Below are 19,191 nucleotides of genomic sequence, written 5' to 3'. Positions count from 1 at the left end.
GCCTCTTGACACCGCTTCAAGATGTTTCCCCCTCCCCCCAATCGCAGCGAGCAAATGTCAACGCCAGCAAACGGCGAATAAAGAGCATGTGCATTTGTTTCATATAGAAGAGACACTGGGATCTCAGATATGATCCTGACGTGACATCATCGGATCCAGATGAAACTTGTACCTTACCTACCGCTATGTCGTTGACATGAGCGAACCTGTTCCTGGTTTGGGTGAAACTTGACCGGTTGCGAGGAAACCTAACGCTCTTATAGCTCCAATCCTGATGGGTACATGTACCTACATGTGATCTGGAACAAATCAACGCCGAGTAAGATGGATGCTTACTTGAATGGCGAAAACATCTACTGAATGCCCGAGTTGGACTCCGATTTTGGGCTTCGATTTAGGTTGGACTTGACCCAACTGCTTGTGCTCCAGGTTCCTTTACTGCACCAGGTTGTGCTCTGAAGCCAGGCCCGAGAGATGCACAGAGCTATACATGCATGCCTCGGTGCCACGAGGAAGAGCTGGAAACACCGGCACTGCGGGCCATTCAAACGCCAATAATAGGTACCTACGTCTCTCGCTCCGACCTACCTATGCGGAAAGTTCGACGTGAGTTTCATTCTTTGGCCTTTCCGCCAAACGCCAGAAACTATGTGCCCAAACCGCGCCATCGCGATGGCTACTACCCCCACCCTCTCTGGGGCAGAGCGCAGAACACCCAGCCAAGCAGGAAACGGGTACGACGCCGTGAAAAAGAAACACTCTGAATGTGTGGTGCATGCTTGTCGCTGGGAAGTGGTAGTCGAACAGATGGAACATAAATAGGGAAGCGTACAAGAAGGTGAACTTCAGGGAGATGCTACATGCTCGTCACTGATAGGTCGGACAAGTTGGGACGTAGACGTGGGGCGAGGACGGGACATGGAGGATGAAGACTTGTAAGTGCTGCTGAGGAGAGGGAGAAGATTGAGCAGAGCAGTGAGTCATCTGGGGGTTCAATTGGTGGTGATGAGGTTCCTCCCAGATATGAGCGATGGCTTATAGGTACCTACTTTCTGAGCTTGACATAGACTTGACCATCACCAAGGCCATCTCCTAGACTGGTACCTACACTACTGGGATTTACAGCCACTAGCCACTGTGAATTCCATAGGTAGGTATGCATGCCTAGGTAGATGTCCATTGCCGGAGTTCTACAACATCTACCTACCGGCAGGATGGTCATCGTGTCGCTGGAGAAGGAAAGGAAACAAAAGGTATAAGGCCGCGAGGGCAAGGTGAGGTCTGCCCCCGCGTTAACTACCTTGGTACTGCTGCACAAAGTCCACCATTCCCGGTTCGTCAGCGCTCGAGACCAGCTGGTGACGTGATTTTATGAGCCAAACTTGGTCGATTCACATGAGAAAATGCATTTGCCCGCAGTGGTGGAGGGGGATAAAAGCAGGCATAAACAGGAAACCGCTGTCTTTCTTCCTATTCCTCTTCCTCCTAATTCTCTTCCTTTATCCAACCGCCACCGGGCAACCTGCTACAGCCCGAATTTCACGTTAGCAGATTGCAAGTCAGACCTCTCCCCTCCATTACCAATATCCAGTCACAGTAACAAGGACATTGATTACAGAGGTCCGATATGCCATCGCGACAAGAGTTAGCCGCTCCTTCCTCGGCACCGACACCGGCTCCGGCTCCGGCTCCGGCTCCATCAAACAAGAAGAAGCCCAAAAAGATAACCGGCCCTCCTCCCCATTCTGAACCTTTCAAGCGCCCGTACCATGTATCTAAGGACCGCCCCATGTCTTGGTATCGGGGCGACGCCAACCGAATTTTTCTCTGGTCTCCATTCAGTAAGGCCTTCCCCCTCCTCCTTCTCGACAAGCTTCCTAAGCTCCAACCAAGACCCATCAGTGACGATGACGAGCCCATAGCCGTAAACGGCTTCGATGCCACAAAGAAGCATTTCTACGCTGCCCAGGCCAAGTGGGAACGAGCCGTGGAGATCATGGAGGAAGAGGGACGACGGATGGTCTACTATGGAAGAACGATGCACGAAGAGGCGCAGGCGTGTCATAAGTGGGTGGGCCAGGTTGGCAAGATGACGTGGGAAGGGCATCATGGAAGGATGAAGAATTATGACGCCTTCGAGGAGGCATTGGATAAGGTCTGTAAGATGAATAAGAAGGCCGTGGAGACGGTCGAGGAGGTACAAGAGTCCACCAAGAAATGGCCGGTGGATTTATATGCCAGAGGAGGGCTTGGGAGGAAGAAGAGGAAGACCCGACCAACGACGATGAAGAGGACGGAATCAAAGCGGTGGCTTCTCTGCTCTTTCCTCGGTTTTAAGGTTACAACTAGCTAGGTAGGTAGGTAGGTAGGTACTTAGCTCTACTCATGTCGTTGCGGTCCGACGGAGTCTTCTTCTCGTGTTCTAGAAAAATACCTCGTCATTGTTTCGGAGTTGTTTGTGTGATTACAGTGTGAACCATGCACTCCGTGGCTTAGTAAGGGAGGTGTTTGGGGTTGATGGTGTCAGATGTAATCTTACTGAGTGACATTCCTCGCGCCTTCACCTGAGTAGGGAAGAAGCGACAACGGGCAGGGCAGGTACAATGTACAATCAGTGACAACCGGGAGTATTTACCAGACATGTGCCAACACTTCTCAATCGGAAAGAATCAATCTCCACCGAACCTTGAAGGAATGATTAACGTCTACTTCTTGGTACTTACCAACGGAGTACCACGCAGGACTTATGGGTAAGAGGTGTTGGAAATCCTCAACACTTTTCGCAAATACTACTGTAAATCAAAAGTCCAGCTTTGCAAAACATAGGTATTTTGTCGTTTCTTGATGTTCTTTTAGTTTAGTCTGAGCCGAGTCTCGTTTACTCAAGGAGTTTGCTCTCCAGTTCGTGATCTCCTGTTTCGAAATTGTTTGTGTCAAGTTCAGGCTGTGACACACCCTTCAGCTGCAATAAAAGTGTTGCACATTATCTACAACAGGTGCTCACTCGTGGACAGACTTCTGATGATGTATTTAATACCATTCCAAAGCTCGCTTTCACTCACCTCGACACCATCATCGACGTCTTCCGGGCAGTCCAACACGTGATATTTGTTAAAGCCATAACCACGAAGATGCAACTCCTTCACTTTCTCGTATTCATTTTTACCACCACTGTTGCGGCTTCAAATTCCTCTTGTTTCGACGATGGTAACTTTCAACAAAGTTGTGATTCCGATTCATTCAGTTTCACACCGCACATGGGCATAAGCGCTGTTTGCCAGCGGGGCGACGCAGAGAGCAACCTTACTACCACGTTGGGTCTGTCAAAGTGCATTGCCTACAACATCAAGGAGAGCAAGCTGGAGTGGAAGATACCTCCGTCGTGTACGAATTCCACCACGGTGGATGAGAAGAAGATGAACAGTACACAGGGAAACTTGTCAGTTTTGGCATCCTGAAGTCACCTGGTAGTGACTGGAGACACACCCTCCATTTACCTTATGACTGACGACATGCCTCCGTGTTAGGGTTGAACTTGACGACTATTGTATGACCTCGAATCACAGGTGCGGACCATGGCAGTACAGCAATTGGACGTGGAATGCATTCCTGCGGTGCAATCGTGGAGATGAGAAGCCGTCTGACTGGTCCGTGTATACGGGAATCAATCTGGGTAGGAATAATCTCCACTTCCTCCCCTTGTCACGACAACATTGACGGTAAACTGATGATAAATTTGCCCTACAGCCGAGCATGTCTTCAATAATGATGGCCGACTGGGTTGCTTCGGAATGCTCGGACCTTAAATCATTCTTTTTGCATGCGGTACCTTTCTGAGTTGGTGGAATTAATATGGTCGACTGGGAAAGGCTTAGTGCTCGAGATGAGTAATCTTACGAGAGGAACGGGACGCGGAGGGACAGGCAATTGTAAAGTAGTCAACAGTCGTGAAATATTCTCAAACCTCTATCAAGGCATCTGAATTGTTTCAAACATATGCGCGAACTTGTTGGCCTGACTGCCCATCCCAATAAAATCCAATGAAATATCAGCGAAACTTGGTTATGAGTTCTGCCGCTAGACCTAGATTTCATCACATAGTAGACTTCGAAGCAAGGACTATTCTCGCGGTACATCCAGGGCAGTGCGTGGAGGGTTTGGGCTACAGCGCAGGGCAGTGACTAACTTCCAAATTGCCGCTGTCGATGAGATGTCAAATTTCCATCCACACTACACGTATCGATGTATTATGCCATACTGAAAGCAACCAAGTTGATTCAAAATGGTGACACACCCCCCCCTCGACAGCTACGGGCTTTACACTTCTGACATCTAACCTCACAGCTATAACCTCCTACCCCAGCCAAGCCCAGGTCATCAAACTTTCCACCGAGTGTACCCTTAGTTGTCGACTTACTCTACCAAGCACTCACCGAAGACGAACGAACCCACTGCAACACCACACCCCAAAATGCATTTCCCACTCCTTCCCCCCACTCTCGCCCACATTCTCACCACTCTCGCCACCCTCATCCCCACCATCTCCGCCACGACCATCGCCAACACCGACCCCAGCCAAAAGCCCATGATAGACACCTTCCGCAAGTCCTGTGTAAACTGGCAAGTCGACTCCAAAGCTTGCGCCCTCTCCGGCATCTGCAAGCTCACCGACGACTCCCACCAGGCATCCCACCCGAAACTGCACGGATGGCGCGAGACCAACCTGGATCTGAACCAGTGTATCTGGTTTGATGCCAAGGAGAGCAAACTCAAGTGGTTTGAGGAGAAAGACGGAAAGGTGGAGGATTTATCTGGGTAGGTACCTACCTTGGTCCAAGACTGAATTGTAGAAGAACAGAGCTGACATGGGAGGTATGTGAGGAGCCAGGACGGCCAACTTTTGTAGAGAGTTTTGCGATTGTTGGCTTTATGGAGGGGGGATGTCGGGGGATATGTTGGCTTGTATCTGTGATTCGGGGAGTCATAAGAGGGATACGTGGAGTTCGTTGAATTTGAGTAAGTTCATTCTTTTAGTCCTTTTGATGGACGAAGCTGACTTGTATCATGATGTAGCGGAACGGATTGCGAATGGTGGAGGGCATTTTGAGTGCTTTGGGCGGAAGGGAAATTAGAAGGAGTAGGTGAATGAAGTAAGTGAGGGACTTCAATGGACGAAGCGCGCGCGACAGGCAGAGGGAAAAACAACCAAGAAAAGCGTAAAGAGGCAGCCTATGATCATTCGACATCTTTGATGTCTGCTCTTTAATTGAAGTGTTTCTGAAAATTGTTGCCGGTACCTATGATGTCAAAGTGTTGATGCTTGGGCGCTGAAAGGGCTTCAAGTTGCCGTTCGTGGACCCGACTCCACCAGACACTAACAGACATGTCCGCTATAACCGCACTGTGGGAGATGATGCAGTGGAGACGACTGGACAGTTCTTTGAGCGCTGTTGGGCGAAACTATGATTGAACGACTGTAGTAAACTATCAAGAAAGAAACAGACTTCCGCACATTCTGGTAGAGCCAGACTGTGATTCACAGCTTTCTGTTTGTTTGTGTTACCGTGAAGTTGTTTTAGACATGACTTGTGCTACAGTCTGGGGAAGAGGCTCTGACGGGAGAGGCGTCTGATAGTGTTTGTTAGCGCACGGGAACAACCGCCGTCCCGCGTCGCCCATCCTTGGTTATGCCACCCCTGCGACGTCTCACAAACACCACATCTTGGCAAGCCACTCCCGTCCATGGAAACCCATCACCACTCATGTTGGACGCCCTTATCTGCGGCGACGCTGACGGGCTTTTCGTGGCGCTTTTTGGCTTATGCGCGTCAGAGCCTGGGCACCTACTACAGTACTACCCAACCACCAGCCACAAATATGGCTTGTCTCGGATCAGCTCGCGCGGGGTCGACCACACGACAACGGCAACCAACAACCCCTCTTGCCGGAACTGAAGCAATCCCGATAGCCGAGCGAGCGAGCGACCTTCCTATATGACTTTGGACGGTGGCGTCATCCCCCACGTCCTGTGCTATCGTTGCTCCCGCATCGTCCACTCCGACTGGGTTCAAGAACGACTCGCACGGCTAGAGCCATGGACGGGCACCAGCACTTGGGCATTGGACGGGGATGCCGGCCAGGAAGAGAAACTGCGCTTCTTCCACTCTGAAAGCTTGGAGAAACTGGAGGCATCCGCCGCTGCCGGCTGTCACCTCTGCACTCTGATCAGCAAGAAGAACCAATACTTCGAATGGTTCAAGGACGAGGAGCATGCGGGTGTCGTCCAGGTCGTCGCCTGTGCTGGGCATTCCTCGGTCTGGCTGGAAACGAGCCGGATACAAGAGCTGGAGATCGAGGAGGATACGCCGCATGACTTGTCTGGACTGGACGACTGGCTGGAGGAGCGGTACAACCAGAGTTTGGACTTTTCTGGCGCATGGATCATGGATGACTTTGTCACTGTCCAGCTGCGCAAGGTCCAAAGTGGTTGGTTGCTTGCCTGCCTACCTGGATGGAAAAGTCAAGGTTGATTCTGACGTTGTTTTCCACAGATACATACTCCCCAGTAGGCTCTGAATCCAACCTCCCTCTGTCTGCCTCCTCGGATGCTCCCCAAGTCCTTGAGTCCATACAGTGCTGGCTGAAAGACTGCGTCGACAACCATCCCGAGTGCAACCGCTATTCCTCCACGCAAAAGGACCCTACTGCCACGTGGCTGCCTACGCGGCTCATCGACGTCGGAGAAGACCCCGGCAAACTAGCTCCTCGATTGGTAATATCGGCTGACGAAGGCCTTGCCCAAAAGAAGGCACATTACCTCACCCTCAGTCATTCCTGGTCCATCTCCACGAAACCGCACAACTTGAAGCTGGAGACAGAAAACATGACACAGTTGCAAGACAGAATACCCCTTGACGACAGGCTGTCCAAGACGTTTCGAGATGCCATGAAAATAACCCAGCAACTCGGATGCCGATACATATGGATCGATTCATTGTGCATCATCCAGAGTGGGATAAAGGCCGGGGATGACTGGAAAAGAGAAGGACTTACCATGAGTGACGTCTACGGCCATTCTCGCTGTAACATCACTGCACTTGGGACCGGTGGCAACGACGGGTGCTACACCCCAAGGAACCCGTTGCAGACCAGCCCATGCCACATCAAAGTGTGTGACGACAAGCCCGCCATATACGCCGTCAACTCGCTCCTTGAAAACACTTTCACCGAGAATGTTGAACAGTCTCCTCTTTTCAAGCGAGGCTGGGTCTTTCAGGAAAGCGTCCTGTCATCGCGAGCGGTCTACTTTGGAGCTCCCCAGCTCTTCTGGGAATGTCGGCGTCAAGCTTTTGCCGAGTCTTGGCCCTTCAAGACTGGCACCCCCGGAGTTCAACAGCGTCTCACCGAGCCTACTTTGCGAGCCACCGGGGACACCCCCTTTTCCTCCAAGACGGTCTTTGAAGCACTTTGTAACGCTGAAGAACAGCAGACAGACGGGTCCCATGAACAGAATGACAGGGAAAAACACCTAATCGGGCACACATTTCCCTCCTTCCTCTGCTGGGAGAAGATCGTCAAGACCTTCATCGGTACCTCCCTAACATTTACCTCCGACCGCCTCTTCGCCATGGCCGGCATCGCCCGCGCCATTGAGCACTTCCGCTCCTTCACCTATGTCACCGGATCCTGGCGCGAGCTCTACCCGCTTGACCTCCTCTGGCGCTTCACTCGCGAACTGGGCGAGCGTAAAAACGTGGTTTCCGGCTCCAAGGCTCCTTCGTGGTCATGGGCCGCCAAGGAACTTGACATGCAGGAATCGCTGAAGAACATTGCGAGAAGCGGAAAGAACACACAACGGCCCGCCCATTGGGATGGGAACAAGCGGTTCTTGGTCGAGTCGGTGACTAGCGTCGCTTACCTCTCCCAGCTTATTAAATTCCCTGAGCCTGAGTTTGAGTCCAAGTACAGGCCTGATAAAGAGGGGGAAATCACAATTGATTTGAAGGGTCGCGTTTGCAAGGGCTTGGTGAAGACGGAGCTGGATATCCAGGGCTTTCCGCAGGATCGATTGTACGCCGCAGGGAAGGATAAGGCGCCCGTTATTGTGCACATGGATGATGACACACCGGCAGATGGGCTCGAAGTGGTCCTCGTCTTGTTGATGGAGTGGGAAGGGCTGGTCGGCAATTATTGGAAACGACAATTCCAGGCTGGTTTGGTCTTGGTGCCGGCCAAAGACGAGGGTGATAAAGGAGGATCGACCATTTACCGGCGTGTCGGGGCCTTCAGGACGGGCGAATTGTCGGAGTGTCCTGTCAATGCATTCGACGGAAGTGAAATGGAGGAGGTGTTGGGTATTTGCTGAGGTCGACTTCAGTTCAACAAAAAGGAGATCCCGTTCATGCCTAGCTCTGCTCCTATTCACACCGTCCCCTTTTCCTCGTCCAGGTCTTGGCTTATCCACCCAAAGCGGATCACGGGCTGCCGTTGCACCCCTCAGATCTCGTGTAGACCCTGGGCACAAGCAACACCTCCACATCCCGATGTCGATCATTGTCAGTTTCCAGTCGTGGCATTTCCAGAAAGGTTTCATGTTCCAAAGTCAGCGTGCCTCGGTTCCCCAACCTCAGAACAAGTCGACAAACCAATATCGTCTTCTCAGTTCATGCCAGTTCGTATCGCAATCGGCCCTTAGGAAGAACATGCTGATTTGGAAAACGACAGTCAACGTTACAACAAGGTCCCCTTTCGTATCGTTCGAGTTCACCTTATCACACCGCTTCGGGCGTTTGTGTTCTTGATTGGCGACGACCCGAACTCCCCCACCGTTGCATCAACCCAGCCTCCAGGGTCCCGGTGCAACCGATATCCCGATGCCCTCGTTCAAGTGTTTGCCAAGCATATGAGTCGAGACTCGTTGATTCGTGGAACGGATCACCCCCGACTCTTTTGTTCGGTTTCTGGGTGACACAGCATTCTGCAATCGCGCACAGCCACTGCTGCTGTCGGGGTTTGCCATCATTGCCGTGCCAGCCGCAATGTTGCCTTCGCTGTGATGGATACCCCACGTTTTTGGGCGATCTTATGGCATCAATGGTGTTACTGTGGCGTTGGGCTACTGTGTACGCAGTAGCAACGAAATCAATCAAAGTTTTCATTTCTTTTTTTAAATCTCAAATTCAACCCCTCCACCAAACAGTCCTTCATCTGTTCGCTTTGATGACCTCATTGCTGTGCTCAATCTTCAGTGTGACACGAAGAAATAAGCGCCCAAGGTGGACTTGGCAGATCGGCGCTGGTTTGTTTGTTAGCTCAAGACTTGCGACCTCCGCGGACAAGGGAAAAGACAAGACATTCGGGAGCCCCCATTGGTTCCAAACAACCCCAAGCCAGGTTCAAAAACAACAATCAAAAGTGTTCCGCACACTTGTAGCCAGGACTTATTTCATTCAGAGCGAGCAATGGCCAAATGGGTGCTATTTTCATCAGCAGCACCGCCTAACAGTCATGAAAGAGGGAAGATTCCTCTGCAAAGAGTGTGGGGTGAACTGTGATACGTGTAGCGGTGTCTCCATGTATCTCCTTACTAGTCCCCTTGTCTCGGCCATAGCCGAGTTAACCATCTGCACTGCTACCGAGACAAGCGTCCGCGGGGTTTCGCGAAGCCCGTAAGTTTCCCTGCTAGGACAATTAGGGGACCAAACAACGTCAATCAGTTGAAGCTACGGCACATTGGGCCTAGCTTGAGCTGTCAGACCTGCTTGGTGAACCCCGCTGGGAAGGGGAGATACGAGAAAGAAGAATGGTCCGCCTTCTTGGCAGTCGTCAGAGAAGGGAAAGTCCCCATTTGTTAGGGATTCGAACATCGTTCGATCCCTATCTGCAGCAGCAGCAGCAACTCGACTCTTCTCCATGCTTCTCCTTGATTGATTGATGCCAAGCGGGCGGTTCCCCACAAGCCGGTGGATGCTGAACGTCCCTCCTTGTCTACAGGGTCGTCTACAGACCACCAAAAGCAACACAAGCCACGACAGGGCAATACGAGCCGGCAGACGGTGGCGGTGACTTTTGAACGTCAACTGGCTAGCAAACGAGTAACGTAACAGCCAGCAGGTACGGTTACAACGGCATCGAAGGAGGATCCGGCGGATACCGTGATGATCACCATCAGTAGCCCAGGTCGACTGGGACTCCAGCCCGTAATCCAACGTCTGTTCGTATGGACCTGTTCACAAGATCTTGGAGTATAAGATCCCGAGAATCTCTCTCTGTCTTACCTCTCAATCATCTCATCCAGCATCACAATCAACAATCCAACACTTCAATCTAAACCTTAATCTCTAATCACCACCAACCAACCAACCAACCAACCCCCACCAAACTCATTCAAAATGGTCAACTTCACCCGCGCCGCTGCTGCCCTGGCCCTCGCTGCCACCGCCACCGCTGCTCCCACCAACGGCACCACCAGCCTCACCTGGGATGTCAAGGACTTTGAGTTCAAGGCTGAATACCAGTTCACCACCCCTGCCCACCAGAACAGCTACGGCCATGTCAACTTCTCCTTGACCTCCGAGAAGACCGGCGCCGTCTACAGCTGCGGCGCCCAGTCCAGCCAGATCCCCGACTTCTTCTACGACTTCAACGACTTCTACCCCTGCTCTGCTCCCTATGGCGCTGTTGAGGGCACCGAGAGCTGGGCCAGCTTCAAGTACAACCGTGAGGATGGCAAGGTTACCATTCGCGAGACCCTTTACCACCCTGAGAACAAGTCGTAAGTCAACCCTAACCTGTAATTACCAGAAGGAGACCGCTCGAGAAGAGACTAACATGAATACCAAAAAAAGTATCACCGCTACTGGCTCTACCATCGTCAAGACCACCTGCACCGACGAGTCCACTGGCCCCAACCCCAACTGGACCATTGGCGGTAACGAGATCTACTCCGACCGTAAGATTGTTTGCGACAAGGTCGACTTCACTGTCACTGGCACCGTTTCTGCTTAAGCGGGTTTCCTTCCTTGGCGCTGTCAGCCTAGCCTAGCCTAGCCTAGCCTAGAGCTAGTAACAGTTACACTCGAGCAGTAGCATGGGGATGAGATGGATGTTGGTGTGACATAGACGAAGAAGAAATGTTAATGGAAGGTGTGGGGAATGAGGAATGAGTTGGAAGAAGTTATAGACAAAACAGATACAGATATAGATACAGATCCGCTGCCATTTTTAAAATACAAACATAATTGGCAAGCCAGTCTTATTTTCATTTACTGCTGCTGTCATGACTTACTTGTCTTGACTACCTCTAGCTGTCAGTCAGAAAATGTGTTTGTTTGATTGGTGTTGATGCATTCAGGTTTGCTTCAATCGGATCTGAAACCGACTGATCTTGGCTCCCTACACTCGCAGTAATTTGAGACAACTTCAGCCCTAAGACAACTTCAGCCCTAAAATCAGGTAATGTGACGTATCGATTAAGATGTCTGTCTGTACCTTTTTGGAGTCCCTACGTATGTAGGTAGTCTGACTGCCCGTTGCAGACTGTAAACACCACACACACACACATAGCGTCCTAACCAGACGTCTATCCAGCATTCCTAAAGCAAATATAGGTAAGTACCTTAGCCATCAAAAATCAACAACCCATCCATCCAACTAAATGCCATCGTACCTAGCTTCATTACACAGCCAGTACGGTTAGTAGACTTACAAGTCTTGCACAGCATACTAACCTGACTGACCACTTGCATCTACCCAGGTAATTGACAACATTTTCCCCGAAACCCTTCACTAGGTTGTTATGTTTTCTCAGTTAGCTTTTTTATGTCCAAGTTCGCTTGAGCAGCGCGGTACCAGCAACAGTATGGTAGGTAGTTAACTTCCAGTCAGGGAGCAAGAGAATTTCTGTGGAAAAAATATTCTTCTCCTTAGAGTTGGATGAGGCTTGGTAGGACAAAGTATGGGAGTTTGTGAAGTGATGGACGAATGAACTAGTAACTCGTCAGTCTTAAGAAGAAAGAAAAGAAGGAAAGAAAAGAAAAGAAAAGAATACCACCACGAATTATATGCAAAGTGGTGGGAGTTGTTTCCGTTACTCATATAACCTTTTCCCTTTTAATTTTCACACGTACCTGTACCTAAACTCAACAACAAAGTTGTGCAGAACCTTACCTAGTCAATTGAAAATACTATCGATACGTACAACAAAACATTTAGTTAGTTCTGATAGTAGCCACTATGGTCCGTTACATTTACAACCCCCCCTGTTGGTTGTGTGTGTGCATGTCACGAAGAAGAAAAAAAGAGGCAAAAGTAATTCATGTTAAGAAGCGAGAGCGCTGAACAGAAAGAAGAAGATGAAAATCAAAGAAAAAAAAAAAGGAGCAAGCGGGAAAAAAGAAAGGAAAGAGGAAAAGAAAAAAAAATAACATACAACACCAGGGATTCGCTGGTCGTCACCGACCCAACTACTAGTCTGGCCCTCACTGGCTTATCTATGGGAGAGCGGACGGGATCCCGAGTTTTCCAGTGGGTATGGTCGTATGTGATATGTTTGTTTTTGGCAAGAAGTTATATAGGGAAAAATTCTCAAAGTCACCACCCGTTCCTCCATGAACATACTCGAATTCTGGTCCAATTGTTGGCATGGTATAATTACTTCGATTGACACTTTTCCTTCTCAAACTTGGTTTGGTGGATTTTTTTTGGCGATGCAAGCCCTAGAAAAGCGCTGAAAGTATTTCCCTTTTGGGTATTGTCTCTTAAAATAATGAGAAACTAAGGCTGTTATGAAACTCTCTCTCTCTCTACCCAACGATTTGGGACCAAATCATGTACTTCTGGATCGCACACACATTCCTTCCCCTAAGTATATATTCAAAGTCGGAAGAAGTCCACAAGCTAACAATCAAACCAGTATTGAAACTGTTCTGAAAAGAAAAACAGAGTCCCTCCCATCATACCAAGCAGCGATGAGATGTGCTACACCAATCACTGTAGGTAACCACTGATACTATGACTTGGAAGAGGGGGTCAAGATGAATAAACATTAACCAAGACTTGCTGTTCACATAGTCGAGCTGTGACGAACAAGATTTGTCTGCTGTGCATGGAGCTAGCTATGATGGAGTTGTTGGTTGGAGGACGTTGATTTTGATGGCTACCTATATCTGCATTGAGACAAAGCTATCAGCGAGCAATAATATAATCCATCAATGTTTGGGAACTCAGCTGTGTGACCGTGACGTACCTTGACTTTTGTGCTTGGAAATCGATGAAGGTGTAGTTAACCGACAACTTGTAATGTTTGGGCTAAGAAATACGGGCTTAAGGAAGGCGTAGAAAAAGAGAAAAGAAAATAAATAACAAAAAGACATGGCAAAGAGAGAGATAACGAAAACGAATACTTTAATCAGAACCTTCGTAGACATTGTAGACGGGAACATTCCTCTTGAGGAAATCCCTCCACTGGGGAAGGGTGCGCTTGTAAGGGGTATCGGTGGACTTCTGGAGATCCTCAATGGCAGAACCCCACCTGACAAGCTCGGGCTCACCATAGGCAGTCTGCATGATGCCGAGACCGATGCCCATGCCGCTGACGGAGTGAATACCGGCGGGAAGGGTGATCATAGGGTAGCCGGCCTGAGCAGCAATCTGGGGAGCCTGAGCGACATCAGGAGGAACAAGGAGACCCGAGAGCTTCTTGCCCTTGTAGGTCAAAGCGTCATCGATGCCGTTACGGGTGGACGACTGGGTGAAGTTGAGGGCCTGGTAGTAGGTCTCATCCTTGATACCTTGGGTGGCGAGGGAAGCGAGGAAGCCATCCTGACCAGAGTAGAAGGCAGGATGACCAAGGGGCCAGGGACGGCCACCCTCGGTGTCATCGTTGTCGTAGTTGAACTGGACGATATCCTCGAGAGAACGGATGTTTGTGTTCTCGAGTTCGGAGAGGTACGTCTTGATGTTGTTGTAGAAGTCAACCTTGACAACGGTGTACTCGGACTCGTTGGGGTAGCCGCGGTTGGTGCCATGGTCCCAGTCCCAGCCGTAGGGGCTGACGATTCTCTCGTGGTCGGTGATCTCGGTGCCGTTGATGATGGTGGCGCCAGCATCCTCGATGAGCTTGATGAGAGCCGTCAACTGGCGAACCTGCTCGGGATCGGCGTAGCGCCAGAAGCTGTTCCAGGGAATACCAAAGACGGCGTCCTTGAGGGCAGCTTTGGTGGTGAGGCAGGATGCGTAGCCGTCCTCGGGAGTCTTGCCTTCCTGGGCAAGGGTGTACTCGTCCCGCTGATCAATGCCGTAGATGGCATCAAGAGCATAGACGGCATCACGAACTGTACGACCAAACGTACCGACGGCATCTTGGTTCTCGCTCTCGGGAATGACACCGGCACGGGAAGTAAGACCGACGGTGGGCTTGAGGCCGACAATGTTGTTGCGCATAGCCGGGTTGATGACGGATCCGTCGGTCTCGGTACCGAGGGAGAAGGCGATGGCGTTGGCAGCGACACCAACGGCGCTCCCGGAGGAGGAACCGCCAGGGTTGACGGTCAGGTTGTAAGCAGAGCGGCACTGGCCACCGCGGGCAGAATAACCCTCGGAGTAATTGTTGCTGCGCATATCGGCCCACTCGGAGAGGGTAGCCTTGCCGAAGAGAACGGCACCGGCCTCACGGAGCTTGGCGACAACGTGGGCATCACGGGGAACGATGCTGCCGAGAAGAGCCCACGAGCCAGCAGTGGTCTCGAGCTGATCCTTGGTGGCGATGTTGTCCTTGACGGTGAAGGGGACACCATGGAGAGGACCGCGGATCTTGGCGGCGGCACGCTCAGCGTCCATCTGAGCAGCGATGGACAGGGCATCAGGGTTGTACTGGAGGAGGGAGTTGATATAGAGATCGGTCTGGAAAGTACGGAGGACATAGCAGCCGACAAGCTGAACCGAGGTGAGGGAGCCATTGTTCATGGCAGCCTGCATGTCATCGATGGTAGCCTCCTCGAGCTTGAAGCTGCCGCAGGGAAGGACAGGGAAGAGGACGTTGGTGAGCGGGCAGTTCTCCTTGGGGAGCTTGATGTCCTCGGTGGAAGGGGTCGAGAGGGCAGCGCCCAGGCATATGCCAATCGCCGTGGCGACGGTTAGCCAACTCTTGGGGCCAGGCGTCACCATGAGGCTGTTGATGTGTAAACAAACAAACAAACAAACAAACAAACAAACAGAAAGAGTATCGTCACGTCCGGCGGCGATATTCAATAAATCCAGTAAAGAAAGGCACAATATAGCATGTCATAAATATCGGTAGTAGTCCAAGATATGGAGATGACAGATGAACAAGTTGATGTGATGCTTCATGTTGTTTGAGGTTGTCTTAGTTGGGAGATTCGTTATCGAAGCGATGGAGAGAAATGACCGACGCGAGTGCCAAGACCGTGAAAGCGACAATGTCCGAATTCTAGTTGCCCTGTAGGGAGGAATGGTGCATTCTCCCCTGTAGTTGCAGTGGAGCTGTGTGGTTGTAGTGGGTTGCGTTAGATGAGCTGTCCCTGTCTTGTTTCCCCGGCGGCGTGGACAGCAGAGTTGGTGAGGGGGCACTAACAGCTCTGGTCATGGCCCGTGCTTCCACTGCCGCTAAAATACTAGACTAGAACCTCTATGGTACCTCATGGTTCGCAAAACATAACGAAACCGCGCCAAGCAAGCAGACCTGAACTCCATCATGACATCCATCTCTCCAATCCCGGCCTCCCACCATCACCAGTTCCCATTAGAAAAGTAAACAAATTCACATCCATTGGTTCAACCTTCTCAAACTACTTGCGCTTCGATAGCCTTGGACCGCCGGTACTGCGAGTTCGTCTCGCTCTCCGTCGTCAAATCAAAATCCACCCGCACCATGATGCCTTCGGTGCTGGCCGTCCCGTCGTCGTCGTCGTTGTCACGGTTGCGGCTCTTGGTGTCGTTGTACGTGCAGTCGCTGGTGGAGCCCAGCTTGTTGAGGTGCTGGGGCCGCAGGCTGAGATTGTTCAGCGTTATCGATGTGCCCTTGGTGCCGCCGCCCTTGGTCGAGTGCCCCGAACGAGAACGTCCCCCAGAACTGGAATCGTGGCCCCTTCTCCTGATGTACTTGTCCCACATGGGCTTGATTCCGGGAATCGACAAGGAGATCAAGGTCGCGCCAATCTCGGATACCTCAACCGCCAACAAGGCGTTGTACGTCCATGACATGTCCTTGTTCCACTGACCTTCGATGACCAGCACCAAACGAGCAATCGAGATGCAGGTAACCCTGTCCATTGTCAGAGTCAGTCAACCTTCATCTTCTGTCCTGCCCCAACAGGCAGCAGGTACTCGACTTACAAGACGCCAGGCAGCAAAATGCACGCCAGCTGCAGTCTCCGCTTGCGCGGCAGATCAAGCATCCGGATCATGGCCAACGGGATGCCAAACAGCAAAAAGTCGCAAAACAGCGACACGGCCGAGTTGACACTGTACACGAGACCCCATGGCAAGCACTCGTAGTCCTCGACGCCCTCCTGCCAGTTGTTGGTCTGCGTGTATGGCCACAGTCCCGTCACCGGAGTACAGTGGAAAATGATGAGGAACAGCTGCGGCAGGAAGCCCGCCACCAGGACGCCCATCAGCACCTGAATCGCCAGTCGGAACCCGCGGTGGATGCTGCAGATGCGGTGGTAAAAGGTCAAGCCCGATACACGACAGATCAGCAACGCCACCGTGTAGACAATGTGTGCCGCAAAGTCGACAATCTCACTGCGGTTGACCTCCTCCGGCGTCAGCACGTATATGATATAATCATAGTGCCGCCCCGATCCAATGTCGATCGATTGGATATCCAGCACCACAAACGCTATAAGAAGGGCCTAAATAGATGGTAAAGGGTCAGGGTCTTCCAGTTCCTGCTGTCAAAAGCGTGAGTGGTAGAGGCACTCACCAGACTCAGTAGCGCTAACCAGTCATCAAGTCCGGTTCGCCTCAGCACAAAGGCTCTTGAAGCGATTCGGCATAGCACAAAGACGCCCGTCAGCAAGGTGACAAAGATAATGGCGCCAGTCGCGGGTTTGTCTCGGGATTGCTCTAACCAGGCAATGCTGATTCCTTTCGGGATTCGCCCAGCCTCGATCGCCGCCGTTATCCTCGGGTCGGTGCTGGTAGTGCCGGACATAGCGGCCTGGGCTCACGGCTTCGGATGCCGGACACCGTTCAAGGGCGGGCGCGCCGAGTTATATCGGTCCTCGTGAAAGAACGGCTGCCGTCCTTATTATCGTTGTTCTTTGCACTTGTCACCAAGAACGGATCGGCATATGCGATTCTTGGACAGCAACAACTAAGCTCAAGTCCAGTGGGAACGTGCTCGAAAATGCGGGTTCTATGGCTGTCTTATGCCGTATACGCAAAAGGATGGGGATTGCTTAAGCCAGGACACCCCAGCTTGCTTAGCATATTAAGGGTCCCGCACTTGCTACACACAAGACCCAAACCAATTCAGGCAGCTTTTTCTTCACTGCCGCCTCTCTTGAGTCTTGACCACTACTGCCAAAGCAGGGTATGGCCAAGAAGGTAAAATTCCAGAGAAAAAATGAGCCCCCTCCATCTGTTCGGACGCGCACTCTTTATGGCTAGCTCAACCGCGCGGCCTGCTCTCGAGTCAGTTACCATCACGCCATGCTCATATTTCTACTATCCACCTAGCTGAGGTGCAAAGCTTGGCTTCATGACGACGCAACTATGCTTCCGCCGGTTCGCTCCTTCTGAAAAGGCCTGGGTGGCTTGATCGCTTGGAACGCGCAATAAATCGGATTCGCGGTGTGCAAGAAAGTCAGGTATTTGGATTGGGGTTGTGATGGTTCAACCTGGATGGAGCCTCAAGCAAAAAGGCTTAGCCGAAACGACGCCTAGATAGGCGCTGGCAAGTCAGGGTTCCCCAGGTTCAAAGTCGAGGCATGTCGTGTCCTGATACGAAAGAGTCTTGCGGTCTGCGCAAATTGATGATCATGGGTGATCATCAACAAAGTCTTACACTAGCACGGGAACTATTGGGCGCAAACTTTGTTAAATTACAGCAGAAAAAGAAGACGCATGAAAAGCCTCAACATGTCAATCCCTGCATGTCCGATCTGGCAATCTTTCATCAACGGTGGTGGAGTGCTACACTGGACCGGACCAACGTTCTTTTCGAACTGGCTAGCGCGGCGTGGCAGCCATGTTCACCATGGGGATCCTTAGCTGCAAGATCAGCTGTCAGGGGTACGTGATCGGCCAAGGGGCCTCCAGCACCAGGCAATTAGACTGGTGACTACCTACTGTCAGTGAGTTTGTTGTTTTACCTCTCCTCCAATGGATGATAATAAGTCAAATTGCAGGAGTAGGGACTGACGAAAAAGTCGGAGACAGGCACCATGGCAGCGTGATGGTGCTTATACGGCAATCCGGCGCGCGATTCCCATTCAAGGACATTCATTCAAGCGGAAGCCACATTACGATTTGTGAAGCAAACCAGGCATGTAGAAGATGACGACCGGGGTCGAACGGAGCACCAAGTTGCACAGAACAATTTGGCGTGGAGACCGTTTCTTCAAGAGGCCTAGAAGGGGCTTTTAGAATTTTTAGTCTCCGATGCAGGTACGATGCTACGCAACCCAAAAAGGGCAGTGAGTGTGTACCTGATGGCAACCTTGTTACCGGGTGAAGGGGTCCAAGGGTCCAGGGGTTCAAACAAGTCTCACGGTCGACCACTCATGACAACCATGGCCGTCACGCAGTCTCTCAGCCAAGCCGTGAACAAAAAAAACGCAAGCCAGAGTGAGATCAGGTAATGAAGAGCTCTCTGGTTTCATATAGCACCACTTCTCCTTGGCACTCAATACTAACGCGAGACATCAAGCCAAGTTGAACTCAAAAATACCAAAGTGCATAATCTAGAGAGCACAGAGCCGTTACAGTCATTCCGTCTTTCAATAGACGCGGCTGGCACAACCATTAGAATACGCCACGGAGTCAGCCGGATCATCGTTCGTCTCCCACATCCCTTCGGCACGGAAACGAAATCCCCCTGAGATGGGGACGAGTTTCTTACTGTACAATGCGTTTCCAGGATGAAAGCCATTCCGGAGGCCGCATAAACAGTGCTCTGGTTTGCTCTATATCGGGTTGCGGAGGGTGGAATGCCAAGGTGTGAAG

The 19,191-nt window shown here is 51.2% G+C and overlaps 7 protein-coding genes and 1 non-coding gene across 8 annotated transcripts; 5 read left to right on the top strand and 3 right to left on the bottom strand.

The window, feature by feature from the left end:
* Positions 1-1,627: 1,627 nt before the first annotated feature.
* On the top strand, positions 1,628-2,353 carry NCU08724 (hypothetical protein; the record flags this gene model as incomplete). Its single annotated transcript, XM_958492.1, has 1 exon — positions 1,628-2,353. The coding sequence occupies one exon, from the start codon at positions 1,628-1,630 to the stop codon at positions 2,351-2,353; it is 726 nt and encodes a 241-aa protein (XP_963585.1).
* A 904-nt stretch (positions 2,354-3,257) lies between these two features.
* NCU08723 (hypothetical protein) lies at positions 3,258-3,806 on the top strand (the record flags this gene model as incomplete). The annotated part of the gene is made up of 3 exons (XM_011395325.1): positions 3,258-3,439; positions 3,528-3,547; positions 3,748-3,806. 3 exons carry the CDS (start codon positions 3,258-3,260, stop codon positions 3,804-3,806), a joined length of 261 nt encoding a protein of 86 aa, XP_011393627.1.
* Positions 3,807-4,471: 665 nt separating this feature from the next.
* Positions 4,472-5,132, top strand: NCU08722 (hypothetical protein; the record flags this gene model as incomplete). Its single annotated transcript, XM_958490.1, has 3 exons — positions 4,472-4,815; positions 4,982-5,016; positions 5,074-5,132. 3 exons carry the CDS (start codon positions 4,472-4,474, stop codon positions 5,130-5,132), a joined length of 438 nt encoding a protein of 145 aa, XP_963583.1.
* A 129-nt stretch (positions 5,133-5,261) lies between these two features.
* NCU08721 (hypothetical protein) lies at positions 5,262-8,894 on the top strand. Its single transcript, XM_958489.2, has 2 exons — positions 5,262-6,486; positions 6,552-8,894. The coding sequence occupies exons 1-2, from the start codon at positions 5,994-5,996 to the stop codon at positions 8,363-8,365; spliced, it is 2,307 nt and encodes a 768-aa protein (XP_963582.1). The 5' UTR covers positions 5,262-5,993; the 3' UTR covers positions 8,366-8,894.
* A 939-nt stretch (positions 8,895-9,833) lies between these two features.
* NCU08720 (hypothetical protein) lies at positions 9,834-11,340 on the top strand. Its single transcript, XM_958488.3, has 2 exons — positions 9,834-10,774; positions 10,848-11,340. The coding sequence occupies exons 1-2, from the start codon at positions 10,392-10,394 to the stop codon at positions 11,005-11,007; spliced, it is 543 nt and encodes a 180-aa protein (XP_963581.2). The 5' UTR covers positions 9,834-10,391; the 3' UTR covers positions 11,008-11,340.
* A 1,083-nt stretch (positions 11,341-12,423) lies between these two features.
* Positions 12,424-12,539, bottom strand: NCU15675. Its single transcript, XR_897837.1, has one exon. It is a non-coding gene; the product is annotated as a 5S ribosomal RNA (ribosomal RNA).
* A 592-nt stretch (positions 12,540-13,131) lies between these two features.
* On the bottom strand, positions 13,132-15,165 carry NCU08719 (glutamyl-tRNA(Gln) amidotransferase subunit A; the record flags this gene model as incomplete). Its single annotated transcript, XM_958487.2, has 2 exons — positions 13,132-13,166; positions 13,247-15,165. The coding sequence occupies one exon, from the start codon at positions 15,163-15,165 to the stop codon at positions 13,405-13,407; it is 1,761 nt and encodes a 586-aa protein (XP_963580.1). The 3' UTR covers positions 13,132-13,166; positions 13,247-13,404.
* Positions 15,166-15,518: 353 nt separating this feature from the next.
* NCU08718 (hypothetical protein) lies at positions 15,519-17,600 on the bottom strand. The gene is made up of 3 exons (XM_958486.2): positions 16,946-17,600; positions 16,354-16,874; positions 15,519-16,282 (listed from the first exon to the last, which is right to left on the bottom strand). Exons 1-3 carry the CDS (start codon positions 17,174-17,176, stop codon positions 15,802-15,804), a joined length of 1,233 nt encoding a protein of 410 aa, XP_963579.1. The 5' UTR covers positions 17,177-17,600; the 3' UTR covers positions 15,519-15,801.
* Positions 17,601-19,191: the final 1,591 nt, after the last annotated feature.

Source organism: Neurospora crassa, linkage group II (assembly GCF_000182925.2).
Source record: "Neurospora crassa OR74A linkage group II, whole genome shotgun sequence".
Lineage (NCBI taxonomy): Eukaryota > Fungi > Ascomycota > Sordariomycetes > Sordariales > Sordariaceae > Neurospora > Neurospora crassa.
This window is presented reverse-complemented; position numbering and strand designations above follow the sequence as displayed.